Consider the following 26,089-nt stretch of genomic DNA (forward strand, 5'->3'; position numbering starts at 1 on the left):
GCCATCAGCATTTTTGGACAGCTGAATTTTAGAGTAGAGTATTGGCTGTGCATCATTGACTCGCTCTTGGCGTTTCACAATTTGGTTGTCACGCCACAGTTTATTTTGCACCTCCGTGTGCAGGGGCCTATCCAGGGCCAAGTTTGCACTTTGACCTTTGCTATCATCAAGGCTCGTCGTCTGCTGCTCCATGCTGGGACTTTGGAGTTCGTTCAATGGGCTGTCACTTGCAGTATTGCCTTGTTCCTTCCGTGCAGGCAGCACCAACGTCTGGCTGGAGATCGGGTCCCGCCTCACAACCACAACAGCGCCTGGTGCAGATGGCCACTGGAATTCCGTATACTCACTTGGAACTGAAGTGTCAATCACAGTCTCTTCCTCTGGTGCGGCAGCATCTGACTGCATGGAATCCAAGACTGGTTCTGGGATAGAAGGTGCTGATCTTTTCACTATGAATAATGGACCAGTGCTGACAACTGCCTTAGCATCTGTAGTGACAAGATTGATTCAGTATGACTTTTGATGCTGTTCTGTTGAGTTTAATTAGATAAACAGACCCAGAGGATGGTGCTTGACTGACAGGCCTTTACACTTTGAGTTACAGCAACGGCACACCTCCACATTACCACTTAGCTCCTCCCATCTGAAATATAACCAGAATTGTGCACATGGGGGAGGGGAGTATCATTAGTTTCCTCAGCTAGTGGCTGGAGCGTTGACTCAAATATAGATTAGCGGGCAGTTATTTGTGTGGAGGTCTAACAGAATTGTTACTTCCATGTTACACTGGAAATTGACAACTGTCCCACATTAGTAATTTATCTTCCTTTTACTGCTCATTTGCTGTCAAAGCAGTTGGAGCCAGAACTAATTTCAGCTACCTAGTGGAACCTGTCTGTATGGGCTGTAAAAAAAAAAATAAAGCAGCTAATAATGGCTGTGCCGTGTCACTTAGAACATAAACGACTACTGTGATCCAGTAATTTAGCAAATACCTTGAATTGGCCAAGTCAAAGTTGCAGGATTTGGAGGCACTTGTTATCCCAATGTCTGAGATGAGCACACTACAGTGGATATACATCTTCAAGAGGAGGAGTGGGCGGGGTGAAAGATCGCTGGGTCATTCATTAAACAATAGAAACTTTGGAATGTTTTTATACAACTCACCTCTGAAATTAAATAAGTAGAATTGAGCGCAAACTTCACTTCTGAATACTCTGAGTCAAGAAATTTAACGGCCATATAAGGAGAACCAGATGTGGCTGCACACCTGCAAGGAGCAATAGCATCAATTCTGTACAAATTATGGGCCCCACACGGGGGAAAAAAAAACAAAACAAAAAAAGTTAAGTGTGTGCTCACCCTTTATTGATTATGATTGCGTGCCGGGGTTTAGTGTGGGACTCCGGAGATGAAGAGACAAAGCAGGACTGGATAAAGAGTTGCTGATGAGGACTGATTTGTGCAGACACCTGAACATTGATGATTTGGCCTCGCATATAGATGTTAGACTCTGCTGCACTGGTCCATGAGGCTGCACGACAAACATTTTGCGCTGCAGCGTTCAACACAAATGACAATTATCAGCTGTACTATGTACTCACGATCCATTGCTTGTATGCTCAATTGTCTGCTTTTATCAGCAAGTGTTTGATAAGGCAAGTTCGGGTCTTTTGACCTGGAAGACATACAGTTATGCCATTAAGCAGATTTCCCCCCTTATACATTTGCTGGCACTCCACTGCTCCTCGAGCTTTATATTTAAGAGAATTCCCACATTTATAAAAAAGCTCAGATTCACACAATTGATAGTGGATGACTGAGAAATCCTATCACAAAAAGAAAAAATTTTCATTACATTGTGTCCCATCCAAAGCCGTAGAAAAATAAACAGGAGAGGGCGCCATATAGTTACCCAGTTTAACATAACGTCACTCTGCAAGACAATGCAATTTCCAAAATTTACCATATGGAAGGGATATTTTCCACATAAACAGTAGATTACCATGGCCAGTTAACTAAAAAAAATTAAACACTTTAAACCAAAGGGGGAAGGGGCATAAATTGGCAAGCACCCACCCACATTTATTGTTTAAAAAAAAAGAAAATCATTATTCAGCGCTTTAAATGCTAGCTTTTGTTTGATTAATATAGAGTTGACCTCCCACAGGCTCTTTTGCAGGCATTCGGGAAACTATGCATCTGCATGGCCTCTTCAGGATAAATTGAACAGCCAATAGCTGCACAACCATTGTCCATAATAGCACAATGTCCATTTAGAAAGCCCAAAAAACTGTCTGAGGCTAATGCAAGACAATGAAGGGAATAGAAACAACATGGCATCCATAAACCATGAGATGTGGATTTAACCAGTGCGGAGCAATGCCATGAGTTCAGTGTCCAGACTATTTTCTACAGCTTTGGTCCCATCATGCTGCTGTTAAATGGAACTTTCCCCAGTATGTTATCTGAATGAATGAATGAATAAACATTTTTAAAAAAATCTATTCACACAATTCATTTTCTAGAGGGCTTCAACTCTTTATGGGTGCAGGTGAGTTAGAGTCTGTCCCAGCTGACTTTGGTCAAGTGCCTGGGTAGGCTACACCCTGGAGTGGTCGCCAGGGCACATAGGCTAAACAACCATTCCATCACATTTACACATTTCAAGTTAGTTAACCCAACATGTTCAGGGGCATTGCCAGGGATTTTTAACTGCCTGATTTACCATGATCTTATCACCATAGTACATTAGGCCAAAATTAAAGAAAAACCCTTCAACTAATTTCCTGTGCTCATGTAGTCTAATGTATATTTCAGTCACTTGGGGAAAAAAAAATAATTTAAATGTTCCTTTCAGGATTAGGATCACACACAACCTATCTGGAATGCAGGAGACATGCACAGCAGAAGGCGGGAGCCTCATGTTGAAGACTTTGCTGGGACTGAAATGGAGAGAATTGGAGAACACATCCAGGCCCTTCTCCACCTGTTAGACAACATTAATGAGAACCTCATTTAAACGAAGAAATTCAGTCACTCTGGTCAACTCACTTTATGACTTGTTCCACACTGATCATTTCCATATGTGAACATCAGTTGGCTTGGTAGCTCACTGTTGCTGTAGCAGCCATCACCCAACTGGATGTCCTCTCGGTTGAAGGTGGCATCACCCATTCTCTTGTCCACAAGTAGTGTTAGTTCACTTTCATCGCAGTAAACCTGCACAGCGGGAACCTTGATGACAGACGAGCGCTTAGCAAATATGCCAAATTCAGGTGTTCGTGCTCTCCAGGGGTTGAAGATGGTATTGAACGAGATGAAATCATTGCTCATTTCATACAGAAGAGGAAGGCTGTTTTGGAAAGAGACAGCTTCTGATGCATGAACCAGCAACAGATGACCTACAAATACATGCAAAATGACCTCAAGTACACCCATTGCTGAGCTCAACGTGGATCAACCACTGTAATGATTGTGTGAGCCCATGTGCCTCTAATAAGTCTCAGCAGTGAGGTGACAGCTGCTGCCATTCAAACTAATGGTAGGCAGTAGTGATGCATTCAAGATTACAATTCGTTGGACGTTAAGCAACGTCTGTCTGGATGGCATTTTGCAGTAATAATTGAATATTAAATTATACAGTGGTATTTACGTATGTTGTTAATTGAAACTTGTTTTTGCATTTAAAAAACATGCAAGTCATGGGTGATGACATTGCAAATACTTTATTTTGCATATTCCTTTATTTGGCAAATACGATCTTTTATTTTGCAAATACTAAACTGAATGGTTTATTAAGCATGCAACATCTTTTTGGTTACTATGAAAATACTTTTTTCCACTTATTTTGAACTGCATTTATAAAGATGATCATGCTAGTGTATAGCATGTGGTTTATGCATTGAGACTGAACATAATAGTTTTGATGAATGAACACACAGTTGGTCATGTTGATTCCTTTGTTTTAATCAAAAGATTTACCAAACATATCCTGTCAAGTTCGAGACGAGCTGCTTTCTATATTAGTTTCTTCATTTGATACGAATGCATTGACATTGTTATCTTCAAGCTTTAGTCTTCTTCAGGCTCCTCCTCACCTTCTCCTTCATCCTCAGCAGTGGCGTCCTGGTACTGCTGGTACTCAGAGACCAAATCATTCATGTTGCTCTCAGCCTCAGTGAACTCCATCTCATCCATACCTTCACCTGTGTACCAGTGCAGGAAGGCCTTACGACGCAGCATGGCTGTGAACTGCTCAGAGATGCGCTTAAACATCTCTTGGATGGCTGTGGTGTTGCCAATGAAGGTGACGGCCATCTTGAGGCCACGGGGCGGAATGTCACAGACGGCGGTCTTGACGTTGTTGGGGATCCATTCGACAAAGTAGCTGCTGTTCTTGTTCTGGACATTGAGCATCTGCTCGTCCACTTCCTTCATGGACATCCGGCCACGGAACACGGTGGCAACTGTGAGGTAACGGCCTTGACGCGGGTCACACGCGGCCATCATATTCTTGGCATCGAACGCTTGCTGGGTGAGCTCAGGGACCGTGAGCGCTCGGTACTGTTGGCTCCCCCTGCTGGTCAAGGGAGCGAAGCCGGGCATGAAGAAGTGCAAACGAGGGAAAGGCACCATGTTGACAGCCAGTTTACGGAGGTCAGCGTTGAGCTGGCCAGGGAAGCGTAGGCAGGTAGTGACTCCACTCATGGTGGAGGACACGAGGTGGTTCAGGTCTCCGTAAGTGGGCGTGGTCAATTTGAGTGTGCGGAAGCAGATGTCGTACAGAGCCTCATTGTCAATGCAGTAGGTTTCATCTGTGTTCTCAACAAGCTGGTGAATGGAGAGAGTGGCGTTGTAGGGCTCGACCACGGTATCTGACACCTGAGGACAAAAACATACAAGTATTTAGCATAATTAGCCGATACAAATACAAAGTCCATGTAAGACAAGGACGGCTTACCTTGGGGGAGGGCACCACACTAAATGTATTCATGATCCTATCAGGGTATTCTTCACGAATTTTGCTGATGAGTAGGGTTCCCATGCCAGATCCAGTTCCACCGCCGAGGGCATGTGTAAGCTGGTACCCTTGCAGGCAGTCACAGTTCTCCGACTCTTTGCGTACCACATCCAGGACCGAGTCGACCACCTCAGCTCCCTCAGTGTAGTGACCTTTCGCCCAGTTGTTACCAGCACCGCTCTGACCTACGGAGGAAGGAGTGACACTTGGATTAGTCAATTTAACACTTTTTTTTTTTTTTTTAATCTAACCTGGGCCACTTTTGTTTCAGATACATCTGATGTTGCGCAACGACAGTCGTTTTGGACAACATTTTGGGATGTGAAACCCCACACGTCACAATACCAGCACGCCTGAAAATGTGATATTTTATGTGAACACAACCAGGTGTCTCGTCCAGTTATAAAGGACAGCAGAGTAAGCAGCATAGATCATTTAAATCACTCACCAAACACAAAATTGTCAGGTCTGAATATCTGTCCAAAGGGTCCGGATCTCACAGAGTCCATGGTGCCTGGTTCCAAGTCCACAAGAACAGCACGTGGCACATATTTACCTCCTTCAATAAGAATATCAATGATACGAGATATAGAAACATTTCTACGTGAGAAATTCTGTGTGAATGTGTCATTTCAGCACAATACAGAACCTGTTGCTTCGTTGTAATAAACGTTGATCCTGTCCAGCTGCAGATCACTGTCTCCATGGTACGTCCCTGTTGGGTCGACGCCATGCTCGTCACTGATCACTTCCCAGAACTGCAAAAAAAAAAAACAACAACAACAAATAGGATCACAAGATTACTCCCTCAATAAAAGTACACTAGCAATCTTATCAATACTGTTGGATCCAGAACCTTGTTGCAGTGGACAACCTTCTTGCTCTAGCTAAACGTGGCACCACTCTTTTAATAACTAGGGAATTGAGAGTGAAAAAAAAAGTGATTTCGATTTTTAGAATTGTAGTTAACATATGAGGATTTTCTATTTAAATCTTATGCCAATAGTATCATAACAGTAAACAGACTATTTACCAATATCGAACTTCTATATGTGGACTCAATATAGGTACATCTGGCTATAAAACCTCGTTTTGAATCTCGTGCCGCCACTCGCATGGGTTTTATCCAGGTACTCCGGTTTCCAAAAACACGTTAGGTTTATTGGAGAGTAAATTGCCAATAGGTGTGAAAGCAAGGGTGCATAATTGTTTCTCTATGTGTGCCCTGCGATTGGCTGGCGACCAGTTCAGGGTATACCTCTTGCCCTAAAATAGCTGGAATAGACTCCAGCACGCCCGTGACTCGCGTGAGGAGAAGTGGTGTAGAAAATGAATGAATGGATGGATGGATGGATGGATATTCTAAAATGAAAATCCATTCCATTCATTTTAAAGTTTTATTTTGCACTGGAAACTATTTACATGTTGTTTGTTGAAAAGTAGTGCAGTAAAAATACAGATGTTTTCCAAAACATGATGAACAATTGTGATTAATAATCACGATAATGATATTGATCAGAATTGTCACTACCATTTTAGCCAAAATGCTGCATGCAGCCTTACAGAAAACCATACACTGTTGTGCAGTGGTTCTCGTCCAAATTTTAAATGAAAAACTTACATTATGTAATAATATTATGAGGGGAACAATATGACAATGTTGTGATGTTATGGGTAAAACAAGCCAAAGTTTACAGGAATAAAGTCAAAATATTATGAGAAAAAAGAAATCATTTATCCAAGACTAACCACAGACCAAAGACAATACTACAAGAAATATCAAAACAATTCATGAGAAAAACAATATCAAACTTAAACATCAAATAAATGTGTTGTATTAGATGAAAAACCTGTTTGATTGATGAGAATAATGTCAAAGTATAATGCAAATAAAATAATTTGATGGCAATAAAGTCACAAATGTTTATAATTCAATCCAAATGTATTACACATAAGTTAACAAAAACAAATTGTTTTAAGCAATCAACTATTGTTCAAGGGTTTTGGTGGGGGGGAAATGTAGTCTGCTAAAAGCGAAAAAAACAAAATACAATTTCCATACATATTTTGTGTTAAAATGAAAAGAATCCATTCAGCAAGAAACCCCCACTTTATTTGCTGTAGTGAATCTGGCCCCTGGTCCTTAGTTTGACACCTTTGGTTTAAGAGGTGTGTCTTGATAGTTTTGTCCTTATGTAGAGAGAAAAAAACAATCTTGTTTGCATATTCTTGCAAACAGCCCCGGATAAGCTCCAAATAAAGATGTTATTACCTTGGCACCAATCTGGTTACCACACTGGCCAGCCTGGATGTGAACGATTTCTCTCATTGTCGAGACAAATATATACGACGTCAGATAGATTGAAACGGAGGAGGTCGAGTTCTTTCTTGTTTTCTTCTTGCAGTTTCTATATCTACTGTAGCAGAGCCGCTCCGACTCCTGTACCCCCAGCAGAGCCCCGGCCACCACACAGACCCACTTGGCTCTGTCACAGAGGTGCACGCTCACGTATGAACGTGCACGCAGGTGACGCCTGCACGTCGACTGTTTTAATTGCCGATTGTAAGAAGGCACTTCGGCGAATTAAAGCTGTCAATGACAACATGTTTTTCTCGCGAATCGTGAATACGGAGACTCACACAACACAACTTCATCATGACAGCATGCAATTAGTCATCACACGTGAAAAGACATCATATCATGTCATATGCTTTTGTTTTTTAAATAATAACATCAATTAGATCATCACATAAGACATAATGTATTTAGTCAATACATACCGTACATTTAAACAGCAATTACATTAGCTGTATAAAATGTAGATAAGAAAGTGTGCGTTTTAACTGCAAGTGCGTTTTCTCCACAGTATACAATTTTCTTAACTCAATCAATTATGAATACAGTATCGTATATCGTTCCACTCAATGACCACAGCATGGCGCACCTGCACAATCTACATAGGATTTATTTAGTGAACGCATTTTGAATCAAAACATTGGCTGTATTGTTATTATTATTATTATTATTATTATTATTATTTTAACGCTGTATTCACTTTTGTAACCCAGCGGTTGATCAATTAGCAGCCTACATTATGATTCCTGACTCTGAAACAGTGAAAAACACCCATTGGCCACTGCAATCGCCACATATGCACAATGTACTGAGATGCAAGCCATGTTCCGTTGAGTCAGTGAGGTATGAATGTAACATTGCATTTCTCGGTAGTTTGTGTATAGTGGCTGCGTATAGATGCTTCTAATGTTTTGTCCCCGTATGTTACTCAATGTTAATAAAAAAACAGTTAAGAACTCTATTATGTCAGCACTGATGCATGAGGGGCATGTACGTGCTTTACGCCGTATAAATGAATCATGTTGGCTTGCCACGTCCGGAAAGCGCGTGCTCGTTTTCAAAGCGCGCTCCTGCTCCTAAATTCATCTGCACAAGTGCAATAAATTACATCCCATTTAAAAAAAAAAAAAAAAACAAACAAACAAAAAAAAAATCTTATCTGCTTTGTAAATATTTAAAATCTGCTATTGTTCCTCCGAGGGTGTGCGATAACAATATGACTTAGGGGCGAAATTGTAGCGCAGAGAGGCGGGGCTCCCGTTCAGGTGAGGAAGTTGAAGAAATCGCAGGTGAGCGACGTCGAGCGAAACAAGTCGCCCAGCACAATGCGACTTTTCCAATAAACGCTGTCAGAAATGACAGCGGCCCACCGTGAATTCTCGCGTGATATCAGAGGAGAGGACCCCAATCATGGTGAACTGCGGTATGTTGACTCACTTCCGCGTCTTTGACTTGAAGTCGTGCTGGTGTTAAGGCGTCGTCTTTCCTTTCGTCGTTGCCTTTAGAAGGCGCTTCGGGCCAGGTCAACAGTTATCAATGTTGTATACCAAGCAACTACAGCATTATTATCCATATGCCAGATTGTAATAATTCAGAGAAATGTACGGCCTTAAAGGAATAATGATGCCAAATCAAGTACTGTATAATTGCAGTTAGGCAACTAAGTGAAATGCAAGTGTACTATACTAAAGCACTGTTTAGAAATGTTTTGTCTGAGGTCTTTGTTTATTATGAGTTCTGCTCGCAGTCCACTTTTCATTTAGTGCAGTACAAAAGTGGTGGGCCTGGCAGCCTCACAGTTTTGAGGATCTCTGGCCTTCCTGTGTGGCGTTTTCATGTTGTCCGCATGCTTGCGTAGGTTTGATCCAGGTTTTCCGGTTCCCTCCCACATTCCCAAAGCAAGTAGGTAGCGGAGCAGGTTCATGGAAGACTAACTTGTGGAGAGACTGAGGTTTACATACCCTGTCCTGTAGGGTGCTCAAGAGAAAAGATGAAAAACACAGACCTACTTTATTGAGTGATTAAAGATGCTTAATCTAAAGAGGTCAACTAAAAATGGGATAGTCTTGTTCTAAAGCCAGCCACACACCGAGCAACACCTCAACATTAACTTTACACTTGTATTAGGGGTTGGATGGTACTTTGTAAAACCAAGTATACGCTCTGCACGGTACACTATGCCCTAATGGACCGTCTGTGTTTTTTTTGGGGGGGTTTTGTATTTTGGGGTTTTGTATTTTGTATATATCTATGGACTCATTATGAGTTAAATAAAACTAATCGTGGATTTTATTAGGTTTGCTTGCTTCCCCCAAATGATCAGACTGATCAATTTATTTTCTGTACCTCAATAATATTTTTGGTTGCCTCTTCCACTAACAAAGCGCAAAACCCTCTTTTAAATACGGGTACGAGCTGTCAGGATGTTTCGTGTGCAGAACTCTGCCCTCTCTATCCTTAATCAAGTGGCCATCCCTTGCCTCTACAAAAGGCTCGTTGCTTGAATTCCACGAAAGGACAAACAAATTCAAGAATATGTTGGGCTGATGTATTTTGCCTTGCTTAAAGATGTGAGTAAAATGTCAACGATTCTGTAGACCACCAAAGCACGAGTGGGGTCTAGTTAACTCACATTAACAGCTACGGATTAGTTTTAGCATTATTGTGCAGATCTCTCGTCAAAATCAAAACTCGGCACTCTATTGATCAAACAACCAAATAACGTTGCTGATCTAAATATTTAATATAACATATATTAATATTAGGCCATATTTAGGCCCCTCCTCTGGGGTGACGTATGCATTAACGTATTCATTTCCAGTTTGGGGACGCATGGGTCCGTCCTGTGTGTGGCCGTTTATTATTTTCTCTCGAGACACGTATTAATTTTCTTACTAATATGCTGTTCATAATCGTAATAATGTTTATGCTGTTTCAAAACTTGCACGAAAAAAGGTGACTTAAAACACTGACGTTTGGGCATTCATTATTCAAAGTATATAAATATAGTTTTCAAATATGTTTTGTAATGAAAAAAAAATGTTAATAAAGAATAGCTTATAATGTAACACTGGTGTCCCTCAAGCAATGTCATATAGCAAATGGACGGCCATATACCTGTGGCTATGAAGCACGGTGTAATTGAGAGTTTTTCTGTCAACAGCCTCTCAAATATCTTTGGATATCTTGACAAGATTGAACAATGCCCCTTTATCATCATGAAAACATGTTTCTCTCACCCTGTCCCGTCTTTGTATTCTACCGAGACAATCTTGACAAAAATCTGCTGCCATCTAAGAGGATGAAAATGAAACGAGGGTGGACATTTCATCAGGATAATGATCTAAAACATACTACCAAAGAAACTCTCAATTGGTTTCAAAGAACAAAATTAATCTGCTAGAATGGCCCAGCCAATCACCTGACTTGGATCCAATCACAAATCTATGGAAAGAACTGAAACTCAAGGTGCATAAAAAAAAAAAGCCCACGAAACCTTCAAGATTCAAAGACTGCTTGTGTGGACGCCAGGAGGTGTCATTGCAGAAAAAGGCTTTTGTACAAAGTATTAAGTAAATACCAGTTTGCGTGTTCAAACCTTTTTCCCTATGTCATTTCACATTATTCCACATAAGTTAATTTCTGAACTTATTTGTTCTACTTTATTTGTATGTATGGATTACTTGGGTTGTCCACAAAATCGGGTGAAATTTTCACGTCAATCGCACCTTTGGAAATACATTTAGTGAGAAAAATGGTGACGTGTTAAATACTTATTTCAGCCGCTGTATCTGTTTTTAACAGACGGAAGAATTTTTGAATGCCAGAAGCTGGTGGTGTTTAGGCCACCACAAGACAACGCATTTGCCACAAATTATTATTGTAGCCGACGATGTCAAACAACATGGATGGGGAATATCTTGTTTCTCAAAATCTGTTGCTGTTGTCTTTAATGATCCCTGGTTTCTGTTCCGTCAGGTCGCTGCTTTCCCTCCCCCCACCTAATAAGTCCCCAAGATTTCAATCAATCAAGATCTCAATTGCGGTTGACTTTACTGCTCTCTATGTACGTCTTTTATACATCATGTCGTCATCGGAGGCTGAAAAAAACAAGGCCATTTCGACAAAATAAGGAGATATCTGTTTTCAAATGTAGCGACTAAAAGTAAAAAGTCATCAGAAAAATATATACTGAAGTAAAGTACACATACCTGAAAAATCTACTTGCATAAAGCAATAACGTCTTTCTAATTAGTTACTACCACCACTGAGGAAGGTTGACATATTTCTGTTTCTGCAGGAGTGTGCTGTGCCAACCTCAAAGACAACAAAACCCTGATGAAGATGGGCTTGGCGCTGGTGCTGGTGGGCCATGTCAATTTTCTGCTTGGAGCTCTGGTGCATGGTGCAGTGCTCAGGCACATCAGCGTGCACACCGAGGCCCGTATCATGGTGTACGCCATCACTAACGTCATTGCCATCGTGTCAGGCTTGATGGTAAGAGTCCCTTATACACACATGAAGGCACGACTGCATGGATAGCAGCTAAATGCATGCTAGGAATGACATTCATGCTTTATTTTTAATTATTTGAATTTGAATTCATGGATGTACACCCACATGCGTGGTAGGTTGATTGAAGACTCTAAATTGCCCGTAGGTGTGAATGGTTGTTTGTTTATATGTGCCCTGCGATTGGCTGGCGACCAGTTCAGGGTGTATCTCCGCCAGGGTGTATCTCCGCCGCAGATAGTTAGGATAGGCTCCAGCACGCCCGTGACCTTATTGAGGATAACCAGTACTGAAAATGGATGGATGGATCTACACCCCCAATTAACACATTCACTGCCATTGACGGCTTTAGAAGTCAACTATCCATGTTAACTGGGAAAGCTGGCAGTGAATGAGTTAAAAGTATTGGAACAGTGGGAACATTTAGGTTTGACAGATAAAGTGTCAGCTTTCTTTATTTCCAGGTATTTACATCTGGATCTGATACACAGCTTAAAACCCACTCATTTTTTTTGCACAAGCAAAAGTATTGTAACTCATGACTGAAAGGTGTGTTTTGTTTTCAGGTGTGTCATATTAAATCTTTTACTCAAACAACAAATTGCTTTGAATGGCTTAGCTCAATTTCAGAGTTGGTGAAATGTCTAATTCTAATTGGTAAAAACAAGCAAATGTGGAGCTGACATAGAAAATCAGAACCATTTCACAAATACAGTAGAGAGCCAGTCCAACCTTATGGGATGCCTGAGGAAGTCCAGAGACGAGTCTGAAAAAGTCTGGGCAAAAACGATTCATGATCTGATGACACAAAAAATAACCTTGATGAAATGCACCACCCAAAAAATGAGAGCCTTTCCTGATGTCATTAACTAGGCCATACCCCCTTCAAGGGATACAGCTCAGGTGCACAGGTTTTGTTTTTCTGGATTTATATAATCCTTGTCATTTATCATGTTTTATACAATACAGTGCATTTTTTAAATAAAAAAATGTAACAAAAAAATTGCAGTGGATTTTGGGGGCTAGAATGGGGAATATTCATCTTATATAATGCACGAGTGAATTTAGTTACGAGCTTGGTCACGGAACAAATTAAATTCAGTCAAGGTGCCACTGTATCTACCTGTGATCCCAAGCCTACAGGCTGAGGCTTGCCAGTCTTTTTCTGGGACAGGCAACACATGACGGCAGCGGCAAAATTAACAATGGCGTTTACATAAGCATTTTTCCCCCCTGCCAATTTAAAAAAAGATGCAATCAAAATTCAGAGATCCTTTAACATTCAGCAAGACAATGACCCAAACCAAGGAATTCATCACGGGAAATATTTTAGAACGTCAAAGACAATTTCTATTCCTAAATCCTGTAGTGTATTTTACCTATTATAGAAGACAATGAAAGGAGTAACCCAAAAACAAACAACAGCTGTGGTGATTTAAGTCTGTTCCAATACGTTTGCCCACCTTAATTAATTGTTTTGTAATGACATCTTTTCAGTTGTTTAGCAGATCCAGCTGTATGCTATGTATCGTCAATTAAAACCTGACATGTTGTTCTTTTGTGTTATTTTCATATTTTGATGTTAAACCAATATGTCTTAGTCTACAGCAAAAAGAAAGGAAGTGGCATTACATTACTTTGGAGGAGAGGAAACTGGGCATGCTTCATTTGTCATACTTGATGGTAACTGAAGGCCAACCATTATTTTGGGTGGATTTAAAACCATCTCTAAAGCAGTTTGTCCTGATGAATAAAAAAAAAAGAAAAAAGAAAGTAAATACAAATGTATTGGTCAACTGTCTCTTCTGCTCCTCAGGGAATTATTGGTGGAATAATTGCAATTGTCTTGTCCAAAAACAAGAAAAGCAGGATTTTGGTAAGAAATGTTTGCTTTTCTTTTGCTAAATCCTTAAATCTGTTATTTGCATTCTTCAGTTATAACTTTCTCTTTTCTTACAGTCCATTTGAAATAAAAGACTGCTAAGAGTGGAAGTACACATTTAATTTCAATTGGACCTCCAAAGCCAAACACAACCCATTCCAGTATGCTGGTCAATCTCTGAAAACATCCCCCCCACGCCCCCCAACAAATTTTGTAAATTAAAATTAATCAGTAAAGTCAGTTCCATTGTAAAAGTGTCTCTATCATAAAACAGGCAATGTTGTATCATTTAAAAATCCTTAATTGTCATACAAGTGTAAAACTTAGCGGTAGTTAAACACTGTATAAGAAATCTAATATGTAGCCACCCATTGATGATGCAGTAATTCAAGTCAGGAAGGTACAGTATATGACAAATGTACTGTAAAACTTGAGAAACAAGAAATTATGTACAGCGCTCACCATTAAATTTGATGTTGCTTGGTGAATGTGCAGAGGGAGATTACTGCATGTGCCTCAGAGGTGAATCTCTTCAAAATGACGTGAAGAAGAGCAAATTTGTGGGTTTGTGCCCCACCATTTTGTGTATGAATGCACCACTACCGCATGCCTGTCATGGAATAAAAAAAAAAAAAAAGTCATCTGCATTGTGGCTATTTAATTTTGAAGACTGCCTGATATTCTTCTTCTTCTGTGATGTCACTGCAGAAATGGGTCCTGCTGGTGTTCAGCTTCCTAGCAGGTCTCTTGGCTGTCGCCTCCACTTTGGGCCTGCTAACTTCCATGATCACTGCCATTATTCACAAAGGACGAAGCCTGATGACACACTGCACTCTCCTCTCACATGTTGTTGGATCGTCCAGTGTCACCTATGAATGCCCCTTTGACCCCACTCGCATCTATGTGAGGACATAACACTAGAAGTTGCAAATTGTGTTTGCTGAAGTCATATACCATCTTCTTTTTCTCAATCAGAGCACCACAATCGTTCTGTGGGTGCCACTAATCTTGATGTCCGTGGTGGAAATTGTGTTTTCCTTCCGCTGCTTCGCTGCCTGTACGTCATTCCTGTACCTCGGTCCATGCAGGCAGAGGCCGACAATAGCAAAGAGGGTAAACTGTTCTTATCTTTGGCTATTGATGCAGGCATTCCAGATTTCATTTCTAAATACTTAAACATAGATTGAGTTTGCGCTTCTCATTTACTTACACTTGAAGACAGGTGTTAGAAGGGATATTCTTCCCAAGTACAAACAAATGGAACGTATGGGTAAAAATGTTAATCTCAAAACTTTCACTTTAGACAACTATACTCGTTTTAACAATATACTGTTAATCCCACGTTCATTGGTTCTCTCAATGTCTGCATTCTATACAAATATCCAGCAGCAAGCATACGTGTAGTTCTGCCCTTGAACAAGGCATACTTCCAGGAACACTAAACCTTACTTGTCGATAAACTGTCCATCTTTGGATATGGTACTCCTCCAGACTGCTCCATTACTGGTTATGTGCCAAACAATTCGAATATCGAGGGACAGTCCATTTATTTCAATACTTTCTTTCAAAAAGTGATACTTGTATGTTATATTAGTTCACAACACACAAAGTGAAATATTTCAAGCCTTTGTTCCAATTTTGATGATTATGGCAGAAAGACAAAAAAATTAAAATAAAAATCCAGTATTTCACAAAATTTGAATATTTCATGTGACTGACAAAAAAGGATCTCCTTTTGAAAAGTGTATTAAAGTAATATGCCCTCAGTACTTTGTTGGGCCTCCTTTTGCATTAATTACAGCATCAAGGTGACGTGACATGGAGGTGCTCAGCCTTTGGCACAGTTCAGGTGTTATTGTAGCCCAATGTGCTTTGATATTGGCATTCAGATCGTCTGCATTTTGGGGTTTCTGCTCCCTCATCTTCCTCTTGACAATACCCCATACATTTTCAATGGGGTTCAAGTCAGGTGAGGTTGCTGGCCAATCAAGTACTGTTATTCCATGGCTATTAAACCAGGTATTGGTAGTTTTGCCTTTTGTGGGCAGCTGCCAAATCCTGCTACAAAATACAATCATTGTCTCTAAAAAGCTCGTCGGCAGCGGGAAGCATGAAGTGCTTTCAAATTTCCTGCTCGACACCGGTGTTGACTGTGGAATTGATAAGACAATGGACCCACACCAGCAAATGACATGACTCCCCAAACTATTACTGACTGTGGAATCTTCACATTGGACTTTAAGCGGCTCGACTTTTGTGCTCCTCCAGTTTTCCTCCAAACTCTGGCACCTTGATTTCCAAATGAAATGCAAAATTTACTTTCATCTGAAAAGGGGACTTGGGACCACTGGGCAACAGACCAGTACTTTTTCTCCTTAGCCCAGCACAGACACTTCGGATGTTTTTGGTTCAGGAGTGGCTTGACACACGGAATTCTGGAGCTTAATGAAGCCTTAACCATGCGTTTGTCCCCTGGGGGTTGACTACTCGTCGAGAAAGTGCTAGATTAGATATAGTATGCCGCAGATGCTGTATTTTAGAGTTCAGGTCAATTTAATCATTGCAGCCAAAATTGTGATCATGATCAAAATTCAATTAATGTGAAGTCCTCAAGGCTGCGGTCATCCCTGTCACCTTTTCCAGCCACGTTTCCCTTCCTCTTAACACTCTGTTAATTTACTTTGACGCAGCACACTGTGAGCATTCAGCTACTTTTACAATTTTTTTTTGAGACCTTTTCTCCTTATGGAGGGTGTCAATGTTGGTTTTCTGCAGAACCGTCAATTCAGTAGTCTTCCCCATGATTCTGAAGCCAACTAAGCCAGACTGAGACTATTTGAAGGCTGAGGAAAACCTCTGCAGGTGTTTTGCGTTAATTAGCTGACCAGACTGGGACACAGGGAGTCTACAGTGTTGAACTTTGTCAAGATATTCTAAATTTGTAAAATACTGGATTTTGTCTTTCTGCCACAATCATCAAGATTGAAACAAATAAAAGCCTTGAAATGTTTCACTTTGTGAACTATTATAACATGTTTCACTTTTTGATACAAATTTAAATGAACTTTCCCTTGATATTCAAATTTTCTGGCTCATATCTGTAAATACTGGTGTTATTCTGTAAATTGTTTACAATTCATTCCAACCTGAGCCAGATTTGGCATTTAACACGTTAGTACACATATAGTACACAACTCATCTATCAGACAAGGGTGTACTTTACTGCGCTTGTATAGGAGAATCTTAACACATTTTGTTACCAATTCAGTCATTCACTGATTTCCAAGGTAACACGTTCAGGTCTTGGAAGATGATTGCACCGTTCAGGTGTTCTTGTCCTGAGTGTTTCACAAAAGTTGGATGGTTTCAGGTCCGCATGCAGAGGGCTGTTGAAATCTCCCAATCGCCTCCATCTGAGCAGCTGACCGAGGTTGATACCGAGGCTGTGGAGCGAGATGTGTTGCTGGACAGCGGTGCTGCAGCAGAGCAGAGCCACTGGCTCTGAGCTCACCAAACCCAATAAGAGAGGTTGAAACTACATGAGCCTAACATTTTGAGTGATACAGACATTTGTCTTTAATATTTTTACTACATAACGCTTTTTTTACTTGTTAAAACACTGCCATTTTATGTAATTACCATATTATTAAAAATGTTAATACAAGGTGGTCAGCTTTTTCATTTGACTGCTTATAGAAACATGCTCCATTATCTTTACAGCAATTTTATTGGCGTAATTACATTTATTGGTAAAATTTTAATGAGATTAGAAAATATTGAAGGTTCTCATTTAGATTTCAAATAAGCAATTACACTTTAAATTGAATAGCATTATACCTGCCACTTTTCCATATTCAAACATTGATATGCTGTTTCAAATTACACTACACAAACTAAATATCTGTAATCCTTTTGAAACTCAAATATCCCATTATTATTATAAATATTCACAGGTACACAAATTATTCCTGGAGACTTTAGCAGGGAAGACTACAGAGACAAGTATTATAGAAAAGGCTCTATATTATTATACAAACATGCAAGTACTACCATATACTCTCAAAAGGCACAGGACATAAGTGAGACTGAAATACAAAAACAAAAAATTCCTAAAGGGTGAAAGTATCTATGATTTAAATAAATTAAATTCAAAGATATAAAACCATGACTGGCAATGCCAAGCCATTTTTTAAGTTGTCTGACAAAAGAAATACAAGAGTTGGAGCATAAAAGGTTTGGGTGAAGATCAGAAGCATACAAAAGACATTCTAACAGTAACTTATTATTAACAGTAATATTGGAAAAGTGTCCAAGGTGGGAAAAACAACTTCCTGTCCCATTTTATAACCTATTCCACAGAAGCAATCCCTCCACCCACAAAGTATTAAAAAAAAGAATGTTGCTTTAAGATCTTTTCTTCCCAACGTTGGCATCATTGGGTGGGTAGGACCTTAAGGTGTCTTCGACTCCTCTTTTGGCCTAAAGGAGCAGTATGTGACATGATTAAAACTACTTCCTGGACACTATGCGTGTCAATAAATGTTTTCTCACTTTGATGTGTCCATTTTCTCCTCCTCTGGTGCCTTTTCCTCATCTTTTACTTCTGTTTAAAAAAAAAAAAAAAAAAAAAAAAAAATCACCACCATTGCAACCCAAATAAAAAACAGCCATGTTCATAGAAGTGAATGTTATGAAACATTAAAATGTTCCAAAAGAATCTCAACTACCGGTATTCATGATTTAATGCAATTTTGTAGCTCTGAAAAATACAAATTTGTTATTTTTATTTCACCAGGAAAACCTCACTGAGATTAAACATCTTTTAGAAAAGTGTCCTGGAAAGAAACAATACTGGCAACCTTCAACTGTAGTTCACTCATTAAGCAATGGAAAATGGCTGTGTCTCAATTTGAGTACTTTGCACATTTGGCAATTTGAATGTACTACATATGACTAATGAGTATTTCAGTTACAATATTGTATGTATAACAATGTTACATACTAACTTAACATCTCAGCAAACAGTAGTTTTAGGAACAGTAGTTGCCAAGGGAGTCATTACAAAATATTATTAGTTTTTAGTGGTGGTCAGTGTGGAAAGGGACAATCCAATAAGAATTCAAACAAATGGCTTATGAACTGAAGCATCAAATGAGGCACAGCACAAGTCAGCTGGGTGAGCTGAGAATAGAAACAAAAAAACAAAACAAAAAAGTAAATACCTTTTGTTTCCTCCTCACCTTTCTTCTCCTTTTCTTCACTCTCTTTCTCTCCTTCCGTCTTGGCTCGCTTGGCCTTCTTGAAGTTCGCCGTGTTTCTGCGGCCTCCTTCACCTTCATCCTCCGAGTCAGAGAACTCCTCCTCACACGCTATCCTCTTGTCATGAGCACGGACTGAACACAGACAGGAGGGTGTTACATCAAAGCTCTGGCACGTTTAATGTTCTGATTGATGCCTTGATCCCATGTTTTCGGTAAGTAAACTGAGGCGTACTGGAGATGCGTTTGTTGGGATCCTCCGCTTCCTCGTCGCCACTATCTTCCTGTACGGCATCTTCTGGAATGGCCTGCATCTGTACCCCTGGAGCGTGGGGCAGCATGCGCAGGTTCTCAAATAAACGCTGCCTGTAGGACACAACACAAGCCACAGTTTTATAAAACATTTGCACCTACCGCTTGCTTTCGCAGGGTCAAACATAGGGAACTTGCAAGAGCTAACCTTACGCTGCATGCAAAATATTCACAGTACGTTTGAGCAGCAATTTAGCAGTGTTTTCCCAACTTTTGAGTCAAAGCACATATTTTACATTAGAAAAAAATAATCAAAGCACACCATCAAACAAAAAATGTCACAAAAAGTGGACACACAGGTTAATTATACTGAAGAAAAAAATAAAAGCAAAACTTTTGTTGTGCTCATATTTTTCATAAGATGAACTCAGAGAGCTAACACTATGTACACAAAAAGCCTGTTTCTCTCAAATATTGTTCACCATCTGTTCAAATCTGTGTTAGTGAGGACTTTTCCCATTTGTAGTAAATATATTTTGGACAAATTAAGTGAAATTGGGCAATTCCAGCGGGCCACCTAATCTCTCACGGCACACTGTAGTGCATTAGTGTGCCGGCAAACTGGCTGGGAATCACGGCTTCAGCAGACTTACTTAATCTTCTCCAGGTAGTCGTTGGTGTTCTGGTTGGTCATGTTGGAGGGGCTGATGTGCAGCTTGAAGTCTGGTCCAAAGTACTCAAAGTAGTCATTGTATGGGAGTTCTGCAAAGGTTAGGATGGATAAAAAGCAATTTGAAATGTTACAAAAAATGACTACAAATTATTTTAATCTGCCAATTATCGGATTCTGCTATTAGCCCAATGGCAGAATGTGATGTGCACATTTTGCCATATGCATTCTCGAAATTCCATCATTACCGAATATTTAAAGCCACAGCTTCACAAGTTCAAACTCATTCAATCTTGAATGATGATCAATGGCACCGTGTTAATCTCTCTTCATATTAAAACACCTCTCAGATGAGGACGCACCATTAGGGATTGATGTATCAAGTGCGACGGCGGTTTCATATGTCCAGCAGCGTGCTACATTTCGGATGGTATAGCCGCCTCCTCCCAGCATGAGGAGAGGCAGGTTGAAACTTTTCATGTACTCCACACACTTGGCATGTCCTGAGGAAACATCATGAGGCTGTTAGAGAAAATGCTTCTTACAGTCTCATGTGGAGCAGGTATGTTTCGCTGCTTACCTTTAATGGTGAGGTTGAAGCAGCCGAGTCTATCGCCTGACAGAGAGTCTGCGCCGCACTGCAGAACCACAGCACTGGGCTGGTACATCTCCATCACCTTGGCCATAATCTACACGAGACAACAGCAGACACTTAGAAACGCTACTTTTAATCAGAGAAGGGAGTTTAATCTACTCACAGGCTTGAATATGGCTTCATAAGACTCATCATCAATCCCATCTCTCAGAGGGTAATTCACAGCATAATATTTTCCCTTCCCAGCACCAATATCCTGCAGAGAACCAATCAAATGTCACAACAGTATTTCACAATTTTGACAGTCAGTGTTACTTGTCAAGTACATACTCTCAGGTCGCCGGTGCCGGGGAAGTACTCTCCATACTTGTGGAAAGACACAGTCATGACGCGGTCTGTCGTGTAGAACGCCTCCTCCACGCCGTCGCCATGATGGATGTCGATGTCTATATAGAGAACTCTCTGGTGGTACCTAAAGCAAGAAAGCAGTTCCGACATTAAATCACATATCACATCGGCTAGTAGCCTGTAACGCCTCATTGTAGGGTTTAACCCAAGAAAGCCAAATGCCACACATCCACATGGACACCTACGCCTGTTAAAAACTTTCTAATTGACGATGGAGAAAATTTAAACGATTCTATTTCCTATATCCTATTTTTTCATCGTATAACTAGTTCACTTAACCAAAACGCACAGCTGTAATTATGATGCAGGACAGTGCTATGCTACTGCAAACAACAACCATAAACATTTAAAACCTGCCAGTCAATCACAACTGAACATTATTAACTCTGTAGAGGCAGAACATTAGATAACTCTTTTGTATTGTCTATTCAAAAAAGGAAGCGTAATCTGTCTTAAAATCTAGTTTCACTATTTATTTGGAAAGCAACCATTTAATCAATTAAGGCTATGTGCTAAGTTTGTGTGCTTACTTCAGTAACTCCAGTATAGCGAGGACAATGTCATTGACATAGCAAAATCCAGAGGCCTCAGACTTCTTGGCGTGATGCAGGCCACCTGCCCAGTTGATTGCTATGTCTGTCTGCTGTTTGTTCAACTTGACGGCACCAGCTGAAGCAGAGAGAGGACGTGAGAATTAGCAGCCTGTTTTTAATCAAAGTTAACAAGTTGTCCGGCTGTCGAGCACGATCTTACCAACAGAGCCACCTCCTGAGAGCTGGCAGAACTCAAATAAACCATCAAACACTGGACAATCTTCACCTACATTGACTGGCGGAATAATAAAATAGCAAACAATAAGAAAGGTTTTGCATATTAGCTGAAAGCAAGAGAATGCTACATAGACTGGGTGATGGAACTTACACCGCTGCATTTGTTTGCTGTATTCTGACATGTTGTCTGGACGGATGGAGCGCAGGAATTTGATGTAATCATCGCTGTGATACTTGGTCATCTCCTCACCACTGGCTTTGTGTGGACGCTGCAACACAAAAGAAAAATCACACTAAAGACTCTCAAGTCCTCCCCCCAAAAAATTATCAGCATAGTTAACCTACATATATCTCCATCTTTCTGTAGAGGCCATAGTTGAGCAGTAAGTTGTGCGTCATGCGGATACGGTGGGGCTTCATGGGGTGCCCCTGGCCATAGTAATAATTTCCAACATCACCTGAAATGAGAACAAGCACAGTGAAAATAATATCGGCCGCTGGTTTGTTGTCGGAAGTGGTCACTCAATGAGACCCTCGAGATCGCGAAATCTGAGAAGCAATGGAACTGCTGTTTTCTGTGTTTCACTGCATTCACATTTTCCACCTTACCTCTATACAAGACTAATGTTGACGTTGAATACATGTCCTAGTTTTAATCACGACTTCAAACTTTCTCAAAAGAGCAAGTAAATTATAATAATTAGGACAACATTTCCTGAATTTATAATTGACCCCCCCCACACACACACACACACACAACACAAAAAAATAAACAATTCCAGGTGAGTAAAGCCATTTTTCAAATACATCAGCGCACCTTTGTTATATATTTTCTATGATTCTTCCAAATGTGATGTAAATTGGTCAGTTCTCAGACACAGAATTTTGGACCCACCACTGGCCAGGTCCCTTGTGTTGTTACTCTGACCGGCCACTAAGGCTCATATTTTCTATATCTACTACAAATGCCTCTAAATAATAAATATTTTAACAACTTATGGAGTGTTTGTTCATTCTCAACTAATTTTTTTTTTCCCCCTGTGCCAAATTAAATCACATCACCTGACTGCCATGGGCAAACTCTGTTAGGTTTTTGACAATTATTTTGTAAATCTGGGCCCTTGGCTTTCTGTATTACTTTAACTTTATTAATATATGTGATCTGTTTCTGTGTTTGGCAAGTGTTCCAATGAAACCAGCCTTTTGAAAACAGGATAAAGATGAAGACAGTTAGGAAAGTTTGAAACTCGAATTCAACAAAAAAGGTCACATCCAAGATTTAGACTCCTATTGTGTTTGTATCAAGACGTTGGCCAGAATTTGGTGCATTTACACCGGTTTTAAAGAGTCATGATTTTTGAAATATTTGTCACAGGAAAATATATCACTGAAATCGATAATGCCGGTCTCGTGTAGTTGAAATAATCTTTCACCCTCCCCCACCCACATAGCTGTTCGATGTAAAGCGCAAACTTCCATTGCTTTTACAGTACATTCCTGTGCAAAGCATTGGTGCGCTGAGGCGGAAATCTACGCACGTCGGTGTGATTCTGCAAAGGTTCGGTAAAACACTTGATGGGGAAAAAATGCTTTGACTTAAGTGAACATTTAAGTCCAGAAAACACACAGAGATAAGCATTCATGTGCAAGTCACCATCTTCTATTTAAACCACAAATGTGTTCCATTTCCCGCTGGCTTGATCATCTATGAGCTAGCTACGTGTTGTGTTGACGATGAAGCGCTCATCTCGCCATTGTTAGCTCAAGCCACAAATGAAACACGAACAGAATGGGTTAATTGTTCTCAACATGCGCTAATAATACCTTTAATGGCGTGTTATTTACAAACGCAGAATAAGTCGAATGGTTAAGCGTTGTCTCGAGTGCCCGAGTATGACAATGAAAGCAGCCCGAGCTTTAAGCTAGCTACCTAGCGAGTTTGCAAGATTAGCAAGTGAGGAAATTAATGAAACATTTGCTGGCGATAAACTGCAGATTTCATAAACCAGAGCGGGCTCTCCTCAAAGCACACGATGGAACTCACCGTCGTAGTAGTAGCAAACTTTTTTCTTTGTTCCTTGACTAAGCGCCATTTTAGTCCTTTTGGTTTGCTTTAACCGCTCACCAGCGGGAGGCTACGGCGACAAGAGGGGACGGACGAGTTGTAAAGCGTTCAAACGGATGGGCTCATGTTGAAGAAGCTCTACGCCTCCAAAAGGGGCCGCCAATTTCACGCAGTTTCCATTCTTCTTCGCCTTTGCTTTTTGCACAAAGACTCCAAAAGATGGAATGCCGGGGTGTCTAAACTTGTTCTTCCAAGGGCCTCATACAGAAAAATCAAAAGACGCAAGGAGACCTTTGAAATTCTTTTAAGTTTTAATCACGCTTCAACCAAATAGTTTCAAATTGTTCATGGTTTGGGCGTGAATGAGCAGCAGCTGAACGATAGCTTCACATTCAGAACCAAAACAAGAGCAATCTGTAGTCAGCTGACAACATTTAAAGCAGTGTTTATAGAGGATTATCAATGTAATATGTTAAAAAAGCAGAAAGTGGAGCAAACAATTTTTGCTTCAGTAAATAAGTGAATCTGTGAGTGCCCAACCGTGAGTATGCGGGGTACACTACATACAGTAGTGTATGAACACCTGCAACAACCTGGGAGTTGTAATGTTAGAATAACCGTTGTTGTTAATAGTGGTCCCAACACAAGCAATTAAAGCCTATAGCTAATTTATTTGTGAATAAACACCATATCACATGCATGTTAGTCAACTGGTGTACGGAGTTACTGGGCCTGCAAATTGAGGAAGGGTGCCCGGCCCCCTCCACCCACAACAGGGGGGGGGGGGGGGGCAAGCCAGCGATCTCGTCCAGCGGTGGACCCAACCAGGGGGGTGCCACCCACCTTCAGGACCCAGGGAGGTTCCCAGCCCAACCGAAGTGCCCCGACCATTCCCAAAGGGAGGGGCACGGGCACCGGACCACTGATCCCCACGCCAATCCCCCACCCAGCCCCCACCACCGCCGGAGAGAATGGGGGCCCAGCCACCAACAGGGCCCAATGCAGGAGCCAGCCGCCACCCAAAAACAGTTATAGCCTGCCGAAAGCGAGCCCATGTTCAACGGCAGTCATGAGCAAGGACAGGTGAGGGCGCCAAGAGAGGGGAGAGGAAGGCGGGGCCCCAAGATGGTCAGAGGGCAATGATAACCCGTAACCGTCACCCCACCCAGGCCCACCAGCTTCCCAAAGGATGTGTGAATGTATGTGGTGCAGGGCAGAGAAGAGGGGGGGCTGGGGGAGTCAACCAGACCGGAAACCAGCACACATGTGCCAGCACCTGGCCCGGCGCCCGTCCCTTCATGCCTTGTGCCAGTCCCCCAGGTGACCCTGGATGAGATGTGAATGTGCCTAATGTGCGAAGTATGTACAGTGGGAGTACTAAAAATGTGGAGAGTGTGTGAAATAAGAGGCTAGCCTCCTGCGGGCCCGGGCCGGCCCGACCGGCTGGAAGACCACAGAGAAGAGGGGGGCAAGCTACCCCACCCTTCAGCTAACCCCACCCCAAAACTGACCATCGCCTAGCGACCAGAAAAGGGCCCAGAAGGAGGGCAAGTCCAAGGCAAGGCAGGTACATGCAAGTGACCCTATGGTGTGCACAGGGGTCTAAAATAAGAAGATATGATTGGGTCACATTACATTACATTTCTGTATGACATTCTTTCTCAGGCAAACAGAATTAAGCTACAAGGTTCACCATTTTAATAAAAGGTGACCAGTTTTTCTTAAAGTTATCCATTTGCTTATTACGTTTGGCAGAGATATTTTCTAGTGTGATATACTCTATGAAAAGATTTTGCCATTGGTTAATGTTGATAGCTTGTTTATCTTTCCAGTTAAACAATATTGTTTTTTTAGCGATTGCTAGAATTACAAGTATTGGTTGAGTGAGCATGTTTATTTGGAAGAGCTATACCTTTTAAATCACCCAGCAGACAAAGATTAAGAGAAATCGGAATCCTACAGTTCAAAACTGAGGAATGTTTCTGTGTAACGAGTGACCAGAAGCGCTGTCTAGGTTTACAATGCTAAAGAGCATGAAAATAATTGTCTGGAGTGTTTTCAGTACAAAGAATGTTATGTTCAATCCGTTCCTTAAAGGGTTGTAACACTGCAACATACAGTAGATATTTAGCATGAGCATTATGCTAGCAGACGGAAAGGCTTAGCTGTAACTATCTGTTTTATGTTTAGTTTGACAGTAAACCTCAACTGAGAGTGGCATTAAACTGGTTGAAGCCGCTTTTTTGAAGGATTGTTCACTATTTGCCACAGTGCTGCTTATTGGGAAGATAGTTGAGT

General features: G+C 41.0%; 3 protein-coding genes across 10 annotated transcripts; 1 reads left to right on the forward strand and 2 right to left on the reverse strand.

Annotated features, from left to right (window-relative positions):
- Positions 1 to 4,074: 4,074 nt before the first annotated feature.
- Positions 4,075 to 7,400, reverse strand: LOC133412512 (tubulin beta-4B chain-like). Of its 7 annotated transcripts, none has more exons than XM_061695809.1 (6): positions 7,296 to 7,352; positions 5,673 to 5,781; positions 5,472 to 5,582; positions 4,964 to 5,208; positions 4,813 to 4,884; positions 4,075 to 4,311 (listed from the first exon to the last, which is right to left on the reverse strand). In XM_061695809.1, exons 1-6 carry the CDS (start codon positions 7,350 to 7,352, stop codon positions 4,075 to 4,077), a joined length of 831 nt encoding a protein of 276 aa, XP_061551793.1. The 7 variants fall into 7 exon arrangements, with proteins under 7 accessions (XP_061551793.1, XP_061551792.1, XP_061551794.1 ...); XM_061695808.1 differs by having other exon boundaries at positions 4,075 to 4,306; positions 4,781 to 4,884; XM_061695810.1 differs by having other exon boundaries at positions 4,075 to 4,884; positions 7,296 to 7,400.
- A 1,235-nt stretch (positions 7,401 to 8,635) lies between these two features.
- tmem54a (transmembrane protein 54a) lies at positions 8,636 to 17,446 on the forward strand. Its single transcript, XM_061697333.1, has 6 exons — positions 8,636 to 8,802; positions 11,680 to 11,876; positions 13,708 to 13,767; positions 14,482 to 14,676; positions 14,749 to 14,886; positions 17,144 to 17,446. Exons 1-6 carry the CDS (start codon positions 8,790 to 8,792, stop codon positions 17,276 to 17,278), a joined length of 738 nt encoding a protein of 245 aa, XP_061553317.1. The 5' UTR covers positions 8,636 to 8,789; the 3' UTR covers positions 17,279 to 17,446.
- LOC133413235 (histone deacetylase 1) lies at positions 16,828 to 23,889 on the reverse strand. Of its 2 annotated transcripts, none has more exons than XM_061697332.1 (14): positions 23,771 to 23,889; positions 22,072 to 22,184; positions 21,878 to 21,995; positions 21,710 to 21,784; positions 21,487 to 21,625; positions 20,879 to 21,020; positions 20,712 to 20,804; positions 20,534 to 20,642; positions 20,316 to 20,456; positions 19,937 to 20,045; positions 19,267 to 19,397; positions 19,014 to 19,166; positions 18,325 to 18,376; positions 16,828 to 18,252 (listed from the first exon to the last, which is right to left on the reverse strand). In XM_061697332.1, exons 1-14 carry the CDS (start codon positions 23,817 to 23,819, stop codon positions 18,225 to 18,227), a joined length of 1,452 nt encoding a protein of 483 aa, XP_061553316.1. In that variant the 5' UTR covers positions 23,820 to 23,889; the 3' UTR covers positions 16,828 to 18,224. The 2 variants fall into 2 exon arrangements, with proteins under 2 accessions (XP_061553316.1, XP_061553315.1); XM_061697331.1 differs by having other exon boundaries at positions 18,996 to 19,166.
- Positions 23,890 to 26,089: the final 2,200 nt, after the last annotated feature.

Source organism: Phycodurus eques, chromosome 14 (genome assembly GCF_024500275.1).
Source record: "Phycodurus eques isolate BA_2022a chromosome 14, UOR_Pequ_1.1, whole genome shotgun sequence".
Classification (NCBI taxonomy): Eukaryota; Metazoa; Chordata; class Actinopteri; order Syngnathiformes; family Syngnathidae; genus Phycodurus; species Phycodurus eques.